This window comes from Vombatus ursinus, unplaced genomic scaffold, assembly GCF_900497805.2.
Source record: "Vombatus ursinus unplaced genomic scaffold, bare-nosed wombat genome assembly UNPS02014818.1, whole genome shotgun sequence".
Taxonomy (NCBI): domain Eukaryota; kingdom Metazoa; phylum Chordata; class Mammalia; order Diprotodontia; family Vombatidae; genus Vombatus; species Vombatus ursinus.
In genome coordinates, this window is record NW_020954596.1 from 9,560,036 (window position 1) to 9,575,221 (window position 15,186).

General features: G+C 36.0%; 1 protein-coding gene across 3 annotated transcripts in view; it reads left to right on the forward strand.

The window, feature by feature from the left end:
* Positions 1-15,186, forward strand: part of ADD1 (adducin 1) — a 127,471-nt gene that overhangs the window by 69,964 nt on the left and 42,321 nt on the right. For all 3 annotated transcript variants that reach the window (XM_027836092.1, XM_027836090.1, XM_027836091.1), the window contains exons 3-4: positions 2,999-3,161; positions 10,970-11,121. In XM_027836092.1, coding sequence (XP_027691893.1) covers positions 2,999-3,161; positions 10,970-11,121 — 315 coding nt within the window. The remainder of the gene's footprint in view (positions 1-2,998; positions 3,162-10,969; positions 11,122-15,186) is intronic.

The following is a 15,186-nucleotide window of genomic DNA, read 5'->3' on the forward strand; positions in this document are numbered from 1 at the left end:
ATTTTTACCCTTACTGCCTGTTAAGAATCATAAGGTTTAGAACTGGAAAGGATTGTAGAGATCATTTAGTCCCACCTCTTCATTTTACATTTGAGGAAACTGCAACCCTAGAGAACTGAAGCGTCTTGGCCAATGCATGTGGCTAGCAAATAGCAGAACTAGATTTCCCCACCAGGTCTTTGAACTCCAAATACGGTGATTTCCACTATGCCATGCTACCTTCCAAAATTTTGGTAAGGATCAAAAGAAATAATATGGTGTGTCTAGCACATGGTAAACTATAAGGTGCAATAGAAAAATTAGTTGTTATTATTACCCATATTTGTAATTTTCTTGTATTGGTGCTGGTATTGTTAATGATTTCTCATGTTCTTTTTTGCAGTTGGATATCATCCAACCTTGTTCTTGATTCATTCCTTTTACATTCTTGACAGTGATCTTACAGATTATTAAAAAGCAAAAGGATCACCACAAACTTGAGTGGAATCTGTACAGTATATCTTACAAAAGGGAAACCTATTGATTTAAGTGCCTGATTCAGAAAAGGGCATTAACTTTTTTACTTCTTCAGATTCTTTGTTGTTCACATCCTACATGTGACACCTTCAGATGTAATCTAGTCAGATACCAGAGATCTTAGAGCTTTATTTTATTCATACTCTGTTTCTGTGTACCAAAAACCAGTTCTGATGAGGTAGAAGCAGCATGGTGCTGAAAAGAGCACTGGACTGGGTCCCCTCAGTTCACATCCTGACTCTGACTCTGACTCTGACTCTGATTGGCCATGTTGACCGAAGTTATCTGGAGCTCTCTGAGCTTCAATTTCCTTATCTATAAAATTGAGGTAATACTTGTACAGAGTTGTGAAGAATGGCTTTGTAAACCTTAAAGTCCTATAGTAAGATGTGCTACTGCTACTATTGATGCCAATAACAGCAACATCTTTTGAGAAATAATATTGGCAACACAATGGTGTATGCAAAAATGTATATTGCCCATTGATTTTATGTATATGAGGATTTTTTAAATAGATTATTTGATGTTTTAAAAAAATCTTACTTTTTTATTGGAAATCAAAGCGCACTGATTAATTTTACTGTTTTGGTTTTGCATTTTAGGAAAACTGCAAATAATTCACCTAGCCAAAACCTGTATAGAATCTTTAAAATATTTGCTATTTTTCATTTTCCTGAGTTTTGTCAAAATTAGGCACTATAGGAGTGAGATGTTCCATTCCTAGGGATGAGTAAAGCTGCATCATTATCTCAGAGGTCATGGGGCACATGATCTATTCATGTTGGCTGATTCTGTTATGGCTGTAGCTTTGTTTAATATGTGCGAATCTGCATTGCCTATTAAGATAGCCCAAATGAACAAACGATGCTATGTCCCTTTTATTTAATTCATGTTGACTAAGTTACATTCAGCCTTCCTCCCATTTACTATCTACCACAGAATACAATCTATTTATTGTAGTGTTGTTCACCATGATTCATTACATGGATGCTTTTTAAGGAGCTCTTGGTTGACAGTGCTACTATTGTCATGGATTATCCACTGATACATTTATTACACTTGAGGTTTCACACACTGCAGTTTTTCCCTGGCATTTTCCTAGGGAATACTATTACTTAGTTTATAGCATCCTTCCAGCTCAGGAAATGAAACTGGAAATAAGTTTCAAATAGCATCAGCCTGAAACCATGTAGAGCATACTCCTACCTCTGTAGTACTTATAAACAAACATATTTCAGATATGATAATTTTAGACAGCATGACATTGGGTAGTATTCTGGTGTTTATCTTAAGCATTCTTTAGTTTTTATCGGAGTTATGACATCAGTGCATGCCCTCCCTGCACTGGTTTAACTCATAGCTTATCCATATCTTTTTATCCTCTGCAATCCTTATTTATGTCCTTCAATAAATATTCCACGGAAGATATATTCCCATATTAAAAGCCTTCTTCTGGATCTGTTAATATTGCCTAAATACCAATGCAGCACCCAGACTGCCCACACTCTTTTCCCTCCCTTTTGCTACATGACCTGCTCAACTCCTTTTGCAGTCATTTATGTTCTTGATGAGGTCTTTACTAAAGTCACAAATGCAATCCAGCCCATTCTCATTTTACTTTACAGTTCTGAACTTATATAATTATCTTGCAGAAGTATTTGTCTGAGATATGTGTATTGATGGGCTAATTCAGTGGGCTGCCCATCCAATTGCATATCATAATCTTGGCTAATAGTCTCCAAACTTTTTCTTTAACACTCTGAAGAGGGTATGTTAAAAAAAATTTTGAGCCTACACTCCCAATTATGTATATTTACTTATTTATAAATCATAGTTCTGTTGTACTAATAATTATTATATTGTAAAACATATAAAAATAAACATTTTAAAAGGATAAGATAAAAATGAAAGAATATTTTATCCTTGAGTAAGTAGAGAGCCACTGGAGTTTATTGAATAGGTAAGAGATATAGTCATACTTGGGCTTTAGGAATATTACTTTGGTGGCTCTTTGGTTTAGAGAAAAGAGATACTAGGGACAGGGACACTGATTGAGAAGCTATTAGAATAGTATAAATGAGAGGTAATGAGAGCCTAAACTAGGGTGGTAACTGTGTTAGTAGAGAAAAGGGAACAGATTAGATATGTAGACATAGTGTGAACAAGATTGGGCAAATGATTAGATATGTTTGGGGTGGAGCTGGTGAGGAATTGAGAATCATACTGAAGTTTTGAACAACAGAGAAAGGGTCAGAGTTATACACTGTTGAGGGATTAATCAAAATTAATTAATCAAACAGTAAGGAATTACTTATTTCTTTATAGAGAGAACAAAGAGAAATGATTGAAATGCTGTTTGGATGAATGAGGCAAAGATCTCTTTAATAATACAGATAGAAAAATTGCATTAAACATCATTAAACTAAAATAATCATTTTCCTTCAACTTTTAACTATTAAAATATTCTTTGACTTCTTTTTAGGCTTTTTGCGAAGAATTGGAATCGATGATCCAGGAACAGTTTAAGAAAGGGAAGAATCCCACAGGCCTATTGGCATTACAACAGATTGCAGATTTCATGACCACAAATGTACCTAATGTTTATCCAGCAGCACCACAGGGAGGGATGGCTGCATTGAACATGAGTGAGTAGATGACCATTTTTTGTGTAAATTTTATATAATGTCTTGTGTACAGTTTCCAAAATCTTTCTCTGATACAATGCAGATTCCTTTAAAACAAAGACTATTTTGTTTTTGTCTTTATATCCCCAATATGCTGCATGGTATCTGGCACATAGTCATTTAATACATGCTCATCAACTTATTAATTTCTCATATGAAATGAAAAGAAATGTAAGTAGAACTACTACCTACTTTCTTTAATATATAGATATTTTAAGATGTCAACAAGGTAGTTTAGGGTCATAAAATTTGAGAACTGAAAAAGACCTTAAAAGGTATCAATTCTAACTCCCTAATTTTATAAATGAGAAATCAGCCCTAGAGAGATGAAATGAATTGCCAGTCACATAGCTAGAAAGAGGAATGTACCCATCTTTAAACTTTGATTTTCTTATTCTTAAGTCTAGTGCTTTGTCCCAAACCAGAAGTACATAAGAAATATTTTTTTCAGTAAAATACAGTTATGTCACATATAACATTGTCCTGGTCAAAAAAATGTGAGCAACACATTCTAATTAAACCTCCCGTCAATATCATGAAACTCAGCCATAATGTTGTTGGGTTTGTCCCCTCTTATCCTAAATGAAATTGTATTTGATTAACAATACTACCAGCTAGCGTTAGAACTGAAGTGTCAATAACTCTTAGGTCCCATTATAACATTTTACCTACCATCTTCTTTTGTGGAACCAGTTAATTATGTTAAATATGTTGAAATAAATTCTTGACTCTTCATTGTTTTGAAAGGTCTTTTTTATGAGGAAATTAGCATCTCTTTTCCCAAGGAAAAGATTGTTTTTTTTAACATGTAATTTGTGACTTTTCAAAAGCATCTTCAGAATTAAAAGAAATCCATAAAAAGTCTGCTTGCCAAATTAAACATCAGGTTGACTAACATGCTTTTACTCAACCAACCAGGCAGGAAAACATTAGTTATTTGGGCATGATCATTGGGGTGCTACTCTAGTTGAGCTTAATCTTTTCCGAGATAGTAAAATGGATTTCAGAGTATTTTTTAGAATTAACTGACCCGCATTGGGAAAAGCTGAGAGAATAATTTTAGCCTCAGTCTAAGATGGGATCCTCCTGGCTCAGTTTCCCCATTATGTTCCTTTGAAAAGGAATGTTACCTACCTGACTATTCCTACGTCTGGCTATGAGGTGGATTTGATACTGCATAGTTGAAAAATTGAATTATCTGAATCTAAACAGAGCTAATGATGTTTTATCCTTCATATCTGGGCCCTGCAGTCTTTTCTGTCAGATTTGTGTCTTCCAGACTACAGGCCATTTACCTACATTTGGTAGTAAACAGCGGGTACCAGCTAATGTCCCCCCATCGTTCCCTGGATGCAGCCTGTGCTTGGTTCTGGTCAACCTCCTCTGTGGGACCCCCTCGAGGCAGGGACACTCTACGCCCCTTGCCAGCAGGAAGCAGTTTCAGAAGCCTAGTCCTTCCCTCCTTACCCCAAAAGAATTTGGGTTCCATTTGTTTGAGGGGGGAATGATGAGTATAGGATCTAGACCCTAAAAAGGAAAAATCTTGGACTTTCCCCCATGGCTAAATCTCTGGTGTTCACCTGAGGCTAAAATCCCATCAACTGACCTTTCATTGTGGCTTTGCCCAATCTCCCAATTCTGTTACCCTTAATCTAGTCTAGCCCTCCATTGTTTTACCTCCCGAAAGCCCCAGGCCACTTCCCACCCTTAATCCTATCTAAGCTCCATTCTCCCTTGGCCACTTGGTCCAGGTCCCTAGAGTTCTGTTACCTCATACACTACTTAGCCACTACCAGATCCCTCTCATAGTCTTTCCCTATATAAGGTCCATCTTGTCTCCATTAAGATGCTCAGATTCTTATAATCTAGCCAATAGCTCACTAATGTTCAGATTCCTTAAGAGTCTGCGCAATATGACGGATGTTCTAATAAACCTTATCTTTGGCTGGAAAAAAAAAAAAAGAATTAACTGACCCTTCCCATGATGCAGCTTGGTTCTTGTCTGATCTTATGTGGCATATTTAAATGAACAATAGCTAGTTTCTTATATCTGTTTCATCTGAATTCCCTTACATTTTGTGTTTCCATGTTCTATTGTAACTTTTGAAACAGTTGATATAACATTACACTATAAATTTATAGAGGTTTAATTTTAATGTCTGATTCAGTTCATCTTCTTGAAACCAAATGGCATACCATAGTTTTGAAATGGGCACATCTTAATATAATTTTTTTTTTTTTTGGTGAGGCAGTTGTGGTTAAGTGACTTGCCCAGGGTCACACAACTAGTGAGTGTTATGTATCTGAGGCTGCACTTGAACTCAGGTCCTCCTGACTCCAGGGCCAGTTCTCTATCCACTGTGCCACCTAGCTTCCCCTCTTAATATAATTCTTAATGAATTTCAGTGAATATAGCATGTAAATAGAGGTTGGAGCAAAAAAGGTTTTTAATTTCTATATAGCCTACTATTTCAGAGACAAAAGAAAAACTTGTAGTTTAATAATGCCTCTTCTATACTAGGAAAGGCATCAAAAGCAAAAGGAAGTACCTAAAAGGAGACAAACGGAAATGAATGCTAAAATTTACCAGCACCATCAAGACACTTTTAGAAAAATCTTGGCCATTCCTCATGAATGTAAATCAATCAATTCATGATTGCCAGGATCTCCTAACTAAAAATAACGTACAATTATTTATGTTATCTGATCTCTGGGGGTTGGGGTTGACCAGGGTCAACACATGTACTGGTGATTGAGAGATTCATTAACTAGACCTGATGGCAGAGTCCAGCAATATAGTTCAGAAGTATAACCTGAAAACCATGTTTCTTGAGTACCTCAAAAGTCCAAGTGGGTATGACAGAAGTGGAAGGCGGGGCCATCATCACAAAAAAATCAGAAGCATGTTACCATGTATGCTAGTGAAAAATGATTTTGACAGTCTTGCTCCTTGAAAGTTCATGCTTATCAAAGTGATCTTTAGACCTCTTATTCTGATGTATCAGCTGGTAAGAGCATCACGGTATGCATCAAACTCTCTCCTTTCCCTTCCACATCAGTGATGCTTCAGGAACAGGCTCCCTAAAGATAAAAACTCATTGACTATATATGGGTTGAAAATGACAAATGCAGTGCTCTAAATCACTATTGATTAGGAAATGCAAATTAAAACAACTCTGAGGTACCACATCACACTCATCAGATTGACTAACATGACAAAACAGGAAAATGATGAATGTTGGAGAAGATGTGGGAAAATTGGAACACTAGTGCATTGCTGGTAGAGTTGTGAACTGATCCAGCCATTCTGAGGAGCAATTTGGAATTATGCCCAAAGGGCTATCAAGCTGATCCAGCAATAGCATTCATTACTAGGTCTGTATCTCAAAGAGATCATAAAAAAGGGAAAAAGACCCACATGTACAAAAATATTTATAACAGCTCTTTTTGTGGTGGCCAAGAATTGGAAACTGAGGCAATATCCATCAATTGCGGAATGGCACACAAGTTGTGGTATATGAATGTAATGGAATATTATTGTTCCATAAGAAATGATGAGCAGACAGATTTCAGAAAAACCTGGACTTACATGAACTGATGCTGAGTGAAGAGCAGAACCAGGAGAACATTGTGAACAGTAACAGCCATGTTGTGAGATGACCAACTCTAATAGACTTAGTTCTTCTCAGTAATGCAGTGATCTAAGAGTTCCAGAAGCCTCATGATGGAAAATACTGTCCACATCCAGAAAAAGAACTATGGAGTCTGAATGCAAATCGAAGCATACTATTTTCTCTGTTTTTTTTTCATCTTTCTCATAGTTTTTCTCTTTTGTTCTAATTCTTCTGTCACAACATAACTAATATGGAAATACGTTTAATATGATCATACATGTATAGCCCATGTCAGAATACATGCTGTCTTGGGGAGGGGAAGAGAGGAAGGAGGGAGAAAATGTAGAACTCAAAATCTTATAAAAGTGAATGTTGAAAACTCTAAACAAAAAAACAAACAGACAAATAAATAAAACAAATAAAAGAAAATGACAAATGCAGCTACAGCTGAGAAAAAATAGTCAGTGAGACATAGTAGAGTTCATGGTCCCTGAGGTCCAGAAAAATAGTAGATATTATTGCTGGCTGTTTTTTACCAAGCTCTGCAGACATGAATTGCATTAACATTTTTTACAGATATTGAAAGCCTATTGAGAATCATGAATGTAAACATTTCTGTGAGTATTCTATGAAATTATAACTCATAAAAGTAACCCTATTATAGTTGTGGCCATATAAACCTGATTCAGTACCTCCAAACTTAACTTGTGTCAATTTCATTAAATACTTTGGCCATCCAGAATCTGGCCCTTTTCATTCTTGCCAATCATAAGATAATAGTAATGCCCAAAGTTTACAAAGCATTTTCCTCACAACAGCTTTGTGTAGTTATTGTTCCATTGTGCTGATAGAAAAACTGAATCTTAGAGAGTTTTGGTGTTTAGTTGTAAAGCTGCAAGTGTAAACTGTAGGATTTGAACCCAGGCCTCTTGACTCCAAATACATTGCTTTTTCCATTACATCCTATTATCTCTTAAGTTGATTCAAGCCTGACAATGTATCCTTTTGAGAATCCATTTTCCACAGATTCTTGCCTGAACTGTTAGTGCACAAACTGCAAGCTTTGATCTTATCAAAGGAAGTCATCGACCCTGGGGATTGTAAACTAGATGCAGAAGGCATAATTGATAGTTTTTGAGTTGTGGAAATATTTTGGGGCCAGAATGGTTTTTAACCCATCTACCTGTTACTTCTTCATATTGCTAGTATGTTTGCTTACTCTTCTCCACCTTATACTTGGCTGCTTTTGAGGTATTATAGATTTGATGTCAGATATTTTGAGTACTAGATTTGTTTGTAATATTTGTGTTCATTTCAATAAATATTCTGGTCATCCACAGTCAAGTACTCTATAGTCTTTCATTTAAAAGATCATAGGCTCTGACTGAGGGTCTGAGAGGCTTTCATATGAATAAGGTATATAAAGCTCCCGGACATGAACTTTATTTTGTTTTGTTTTGTTTTGTTTTTTGGTGAGGCAGTTGGGGTTAAGTGACTTGCCCAGAGTCACATAGCTAGTCCAGACATGAACTTTTGATACCTATTGTGACTAAGGCAGTTATTACAGCACGGACCCTGTAGTCAGGAGGACCTGAATTCAAATTCTGCCTCAGACACTGAATAGCTGTGTGACACTTGGCAAATCGCTTAACCTCAACTGCTTCCCCCTTCCCCTTCCAAAAAAAGATTATGAACCAAATTATTTCAATTTGTAGATATAATTTCACTTAATTTGAGCGCTAAAAATTTAGCCCTTAAAAGCATTTTCACCTTAGGAGGGAAAAAAAAAAACTCGTTACTTTGCAGGGCATAGCAGATGGATTTATATTATCCACAAGCAGCAGTGATTCTAACTAGTCTTTCTATCTTACATTATTGATATTTGATTATAACTGGAAGCGATCTGTTTCCTCAAAAGTCTCTGAACTTAATCTTTGTTCTGGATGAGTATAAGAATTTAAGTGTGAGCTTTATTTGGAGTAGCAAAATAGCAGCGCGTGTGTTCATGGTTGGAAAATGGATGAATAAATTGTGGTGTCTGGCTATGTTTTGTACCATCAGAAGCTACAAATATGAAAAGCTGCAAAGTGAAGAAATCAGAATTAGAACTAAATACACTGACTACAACTATGTAATAGCAGCAACAAAATTTTAACACATAAAAGAGTTTAGAAAGGGACAGCAAAGCCTATAGAATGGGTTTTTTTAAGTTAATATACCCATTAAAAAAAACAAAAAGCAAATAATGAAGGTCATAGTTTAATTTTCTATTTTTTTAAAAATGTTTTTTGTTGCTAGACAAGCAATTCGAATGGCTTAGTAAATAGAGAACAGACCTGGGTTCAAGTCACAAATGAGGATTTGACAACATACTGGCTCTGTGACCCTGGGCAAGGCACAGTGCCTATGCAACTGTTGTACTCCATATTGATAAAGGAGTTTCTTTACCTTGGATCTCCTCATACCAGGGAAGTCACGGGTCCAGTCCTATTCCTTTTGTTACTAGATTTATAATACAAAAGTATTGATTCCTACCCCTATGCAGATGGCGACTCAGCTATAATTTATGGTTTTTAAGAATTGCTTGAAGGACCAAGAAATTAAGTGATTTGCCCATTATTACACAGCTAGTGTCAGGGGTATTATTTGAACTCAGGTCTTCCTGACTCCAAGCATACTACCATTATGCCATTTTATCTTTTAAGTTGTAGGGTGAAGGGGAGAGAAGAAGTAAAGTAGTTTGCTTCCAATTTAGTAACGAATCATTATATTAGCATTAGAACAATAGTTGTAATTCAGTTTAATAACAACCAGTATGGTAATACGGAAAGAATATTGATTGGACTGGAGGCCTGTGCTCACTTCTCTACACTACCATTTATTTACTTTGGGCAAGTCTGCTTAACTTGAGCATTTTCTTTGATTTTTTTCTACTCTTAAACTCCATATCCAGTCAGTTGCCTAACTTTTGTCATTTCTACCTCCATAATATCTCTTATACCCTCCTATATCCATCATCCTATTTCAGGTACTTATCTCTTACCTGGTCTATTGCAGTAGGCATTAGCCTTCTAATGAACTCCCATTTTCTATTCCCTCCTCTCTTTACCCATCCTCTAAACTAGAGGTGTCAGACTTGGTATAGCCATAAAACCTGTTTCAGAATCTTCAGTGGCTTCCTATTTTTTCCTAAGTGTAAAATTCAAACACTTCAGTTTGTCATTTAAAACCTTTCACGTTCTTTCTCCATCCCACTTTTCCAGTCTTATTTCACATTACTTTTTTTCCATGCAGTTTACAAAATCATACTAGCCTGCTTGTTTTCTGAATTTGGCATTCAATCTTATCCCTTTGGTGGTACAGTGGATAGAGTACCGGACCTGGAGTCGGGAAGCGTGAGTTAAACTCTGGACCCAGACACTTATTAGCTTTGTGACCCTGGGCAAGTCATTTAATCCTGTTTGCCTCGGTTTCCTCATCTGTAAAATGAGTTAGAGATGGAAATGGCAAACCACTCCAGTGTCTTTACCAAGAAAACCTCAAGTAAGGCCATGAAGATTTGGACACACTGAAAAAAGACTGAACAACAAGCAACAACTTATACCTTCATGACTTTGCCCAGGCTATCTAATATGACTGGGGTGCATTTTCTTCTCGCCTCTACCTTTTTGAATACTCGCTTCCTTCAAAATTCATCTCAGGTGTGTCCTCTGTAAAATGAGAGGGTTGAACTAGATGACTTCTGAGTTATCTTCCAGCTCTAAATCTGTGATTCTATAATTCAATAGGAAGTGTTTCCTAATTCCGCACATAATCGTTTACATACTGTATTCTTCTCCCTTTACTCCTCCATAGAAAGTAAGCTCTTTAAGGGATGATTTTTTTATTTTGTTTTTGTTATCTCAGCACTCAACATAGTACCTTGCATATTGTAGGCACTTAATAAATGCTTTTGGAATGGTATTGAATTTTATTAATCCTTGTAAGCCCCAATTTTCTCATTTATAAAAATTAAGATAGTAATTATAATATTACATGTATTGCAAGTTTGTTGTGACATACTATATTTATACTGCTTTTGTAAAATGAAAAGTGTAGTTATTTGAATTTGAGCATAAATATTAAATCTTTTCCTTTTATTTCTTGTCATTTCAGGTCTTGGCATGGTGACACCAGTGAATGATCTTAGGGGATCTGATTCAATTGCATATGATAAAGGAGAGAAATTATTACGATGTAAATTGGCAGCTTTTTACAGATTAGCAGATCTTTTTGGGTGGTCTCAGCTTATTTACAACCATATAACAGTAAGTATTAAATGAGGTAGTTACTAAATGATTGTCGTACAGAACATGGTATTTCTTCTATCTTTGGCCCCACCTTACCTTCCATTTTAAAGAAAATGAAGTCTGAGTTACAGTAAGTGGCAAAAGGATCCACCTTTTTGGTTGTGTTGTTGTTCAGTCATGCATGATTTCTTGTGACCCCATTTGGAGTTTTCTCAGCAAAGATATTGGAGTGGTTTGCCATTTCCTCCAGTTTATTTTATAGATGAGGAAACTGAGGGAAGCCAGGTTAAGTGACTTGCTCTGGGTCACAAAACTAATAAGTTTGTCATTTAAAGGACAGGCAGAGGAGTTTTCCTGGCACCAGGCCAGGTCCTTTATCCACTGTACCATGTAGCTGCCCTTCCGGTTGTATAGAATAGAACAAATAGAACTTTAGTCAATTTGGTTTGAATTGGGTCTTAAAAGACACTGCTTCAAAATATCATAATGAAAAGCAGCTTTTCAAAGTTTGAAGTACCCTACATATTAAGATGAGTGTCTATTGTTCTACAGATAATTGCTTAAATTATTTTTGTTTAAAAGCCCATTTTTTTAAGAATGTAGGTTTTTATTTGTTAAGTCTGCTTATTCCTCAGTTCAAATGAAATCCATCAGTCACTATAATTTTAAAGAAAGATACCCATATCCCCAGCTCCATACCTTGTAGATATGACAGTGGGACCATTTACTCCACCACTTGTGTCAGCTTCCTTCATTGTAATAGCAGGAATGATTACTGTCATCTGTATTGTTTTTTAAAAAGTACCTGTTCCATGTATGTAGGCTTTAATGCTAATTGGTCCTCCAAAACAGCGGTGTTGTGAAAACGTTACAGCTATAATAAGAATTATAATCTATTATTTTAATGGCAGGAATGTACTTTTTGTGGACTTTTCAAATATTACGTGCCAATAGACCTCCTTATTCTGTGTAACATTTAAAAAAATTCAAGTCCTTTGTTAGACAATAAACATTTTAAAATTTCACTTTTCATTGGTTTGGCTTAGAACTAGGGAAAAACCAAAGCATAACTGAATTCTTAACTTTATTATATGCAACCTTTTTGATTGAATATTAGAGACCTATGATTTCTCAATGTGAAAATTCCTTCTGCCAGTGTACATGGCCATGCTTCTGTAACTTAAAGTCCTAGAGAGTTGCCTGAGGGTTCTAAGAAACTTTGTAACTTGTCTGCAGTCGCATAACTGGTAAGTGTCAGAGACAAACTTGAAACCACATCTTCCTGATTCCAAGGTCAGCACTTTACCAAAGTAATAATGAACCAGCAGACAAAAAGAATCTGTAGACTGGCATTAGGTTTTAAAAAATAATTTTTTTGTCTTTGGGGGAAAAAAGGAATAGGAGATAAAGGAAAAATAAACTACAGAACCTCTGTAAGGAAAGAATGTATTTTAGAAGTATTTGTCTTTGAATTCTGCTTCTGATTCAACAAACATTTATTAACTTCTTATTGTGTGTTAGGCTCACAAAATTCAGATAAGATAGAGACCTTGCCTTCTTAGAATTTACACTCTTTTGGGATAAGGTACATACACAGATTACTAATATACAGGATGTCCCAAAAGTCTTAGTGCAATTTTAAGTTTTAATAGATGGTAAGTACATTAGAGAAGCAGGAAACAAAGTTGGGTGTGAGTTCATAAGGGGTAAGTCATTACTGATGGAGAATCAGGGAAGTATGAGTGAAAGAACCAATCACCATTAGTGACTGATACAAATTCCTTTTAGTTGGAGACTGCCTTATTATCTTTAGCTCTAGACCATTTAAACCTGAGCTTTCCTTTGTGCCAGACTCTGTTAGTGTTAGTTCTCCAAAAGCACTAGTGCTTGTGTCTGTGCAGAGCTGCTGTGGAATTTGGCTTCTGGCACTTGGTGTTGCCTCTACCAGGGGCTACACTATCTGGTCCCTTTCTCTATGTTCCCCCTCTTTTTTTTTTATCATTTTGATGACTTTGTATTATGTACTGAACCTTCTTGGTAGCAAATAGAAGTACCTTCAGTGGAAACACTGTTGAAGAAAAATAAGAGATAGCATAGCCTAATGGAAAAGTACCAAACGTGGAGTCAAGAAGCCCGTGGCCTTCAGTCCTGGCTCTGACACTGAATGTCTGACCATGGGGAAGCTATTTCACTTTTCTGAGTTTCTTCATTTCTGAAAAGTGTAAAGCAGAGGTTTTAAACTACCAACCCAAGCTCTCAACCCAATTCCTAAGTAGCCTGAACCAGATTAAACTGTAACTGGGAAATGTTTAACAAAATAATGAACACTACCTACTGGTTTTCTAAATCATTGTGCAATACTGTTTGTATCTGAGTAAGTAGCACTTGTACTAGTAACCTCATAGTCATTGGTTAGTAGTACATTTTAAAGTTATCATTATTAATGTTATTCAATCCAATCATAGAAGCTCAGATAGGGAAGAGACTTTAGAGGTCTCGTTCAGTCTCCACCTAAAGTACAAACTTCCTGTAAAACATCTCCAATAAGCGATCATCTTGCCCCTACTCAGACAGATAGGAAATTTGCTACCATTCCGAGCATCCTTTTCTTTAACTCTGTCACTCAGTAAATATTTATTAAGTGCCTGTGTCAGGCACTGTGCTCAGCACTGGGAATACAGAAGGAGGCAAAAGACAATCCCTATTACTTGACATCTTGGGGAAGGGGTAGAGGAGGGAAGGAGGGAGAAAATTTTGGGATACAAAATCTTAAAAAAATAAATGTTGAAAACTGTCTTGACATATAATTGGAAAAAAATAAAATAGTATTTACAAAAAAAAAAAATCCCTGCCCTCAAGGAGCTCACAGTCTAATGAGACAACTTGCATACAGCTATGTACAAACAAGCTTCATCTCTTTGGTTTAGAAAATTGAAGAACTATTGATTTAGAAGCAATTCTATCCCCTATCATCCATAGCATCTAGGGGAAAAGATTAGGTTATCAAGAATAGTGGCTGATTCAAGTACCCAGACATGGACTCACTGGTATTTATTTTGTTCTGTTAGTGTGAAAATAAACTAACTTTAAAGTCTATGGTGGCTTCTTTATACATTGCTTCTGACTCCTAATTTCCTTTCATTCTAAGGAGCTTAGGGATCATTTAGTACAAAGTGCAAAGCACCATCTCTTTAATCAAAGACTGATTAAACCTCTCACAATTAACCTCTTTGTCAACTGACCATGGAATATCAAGTCATGCAGCTAGTTCTGCTAAGTTGTTGCCAGTGAATCCAAAAACCTATCGGCACCAGTATAGCTTCCATCATTTTTTTATTCAATTTATCCTTTTCTTAGGTTTTCTTATCTATTCTATTAAATTTGGAAGTAGATTTGGACAAAAATCCACATTTACATTAAACTGCTATTTTAATGAAAGCATTAGCTAGAAGCAGTAGGAAGTAGACACAGAAGAAACTTTGAATCAGTTAAATTTGTTTTTTATTTCATTGGGGTTAGGGACCAGATGGAGATGGGCTAGTACTTCTAGTCACAAAAAAGAGCAGGGGGATTACCTGACTGACATCCCACATGCTCACTTGTATCTTTGAAAGGTTAAGAGAACATAAGAAATACCCCTAGCATTCCCCATTATTGGGTGGACTTTTCTGTGTTGAAGTTAAGGGGGAAAGATATTGCAGAGTTATTGAATGAGCTGGCATGTATAGATTGTGATATGCATTGTTGAATTGAAAATGCCCACATTTTTGAGATCACAGATCCATTGAAATGTGGGAGGTTAGGACTATTTTGTCTAAGAAGAAAGTTACTCTTATGAATTTAACTTATTTCTAAGTCTCTTTAGTGTCTATTGCTGACTTTTATTAGATAAATTACCTTTCCTTCAGATATAATTTCTTATGCTTAACTAGACTAAAGGGATATGAAGTTGAAAAACAGCACAGATCTCTGTCCTTAAGAAGATTGCAATATAATGGGATTGTGAGAAGTAAGACACATAACAAAGGTAAAATAGGATAGTGGTAAAGAGATCCATTTGAAGAGAGAAAGTCCACTTCAATC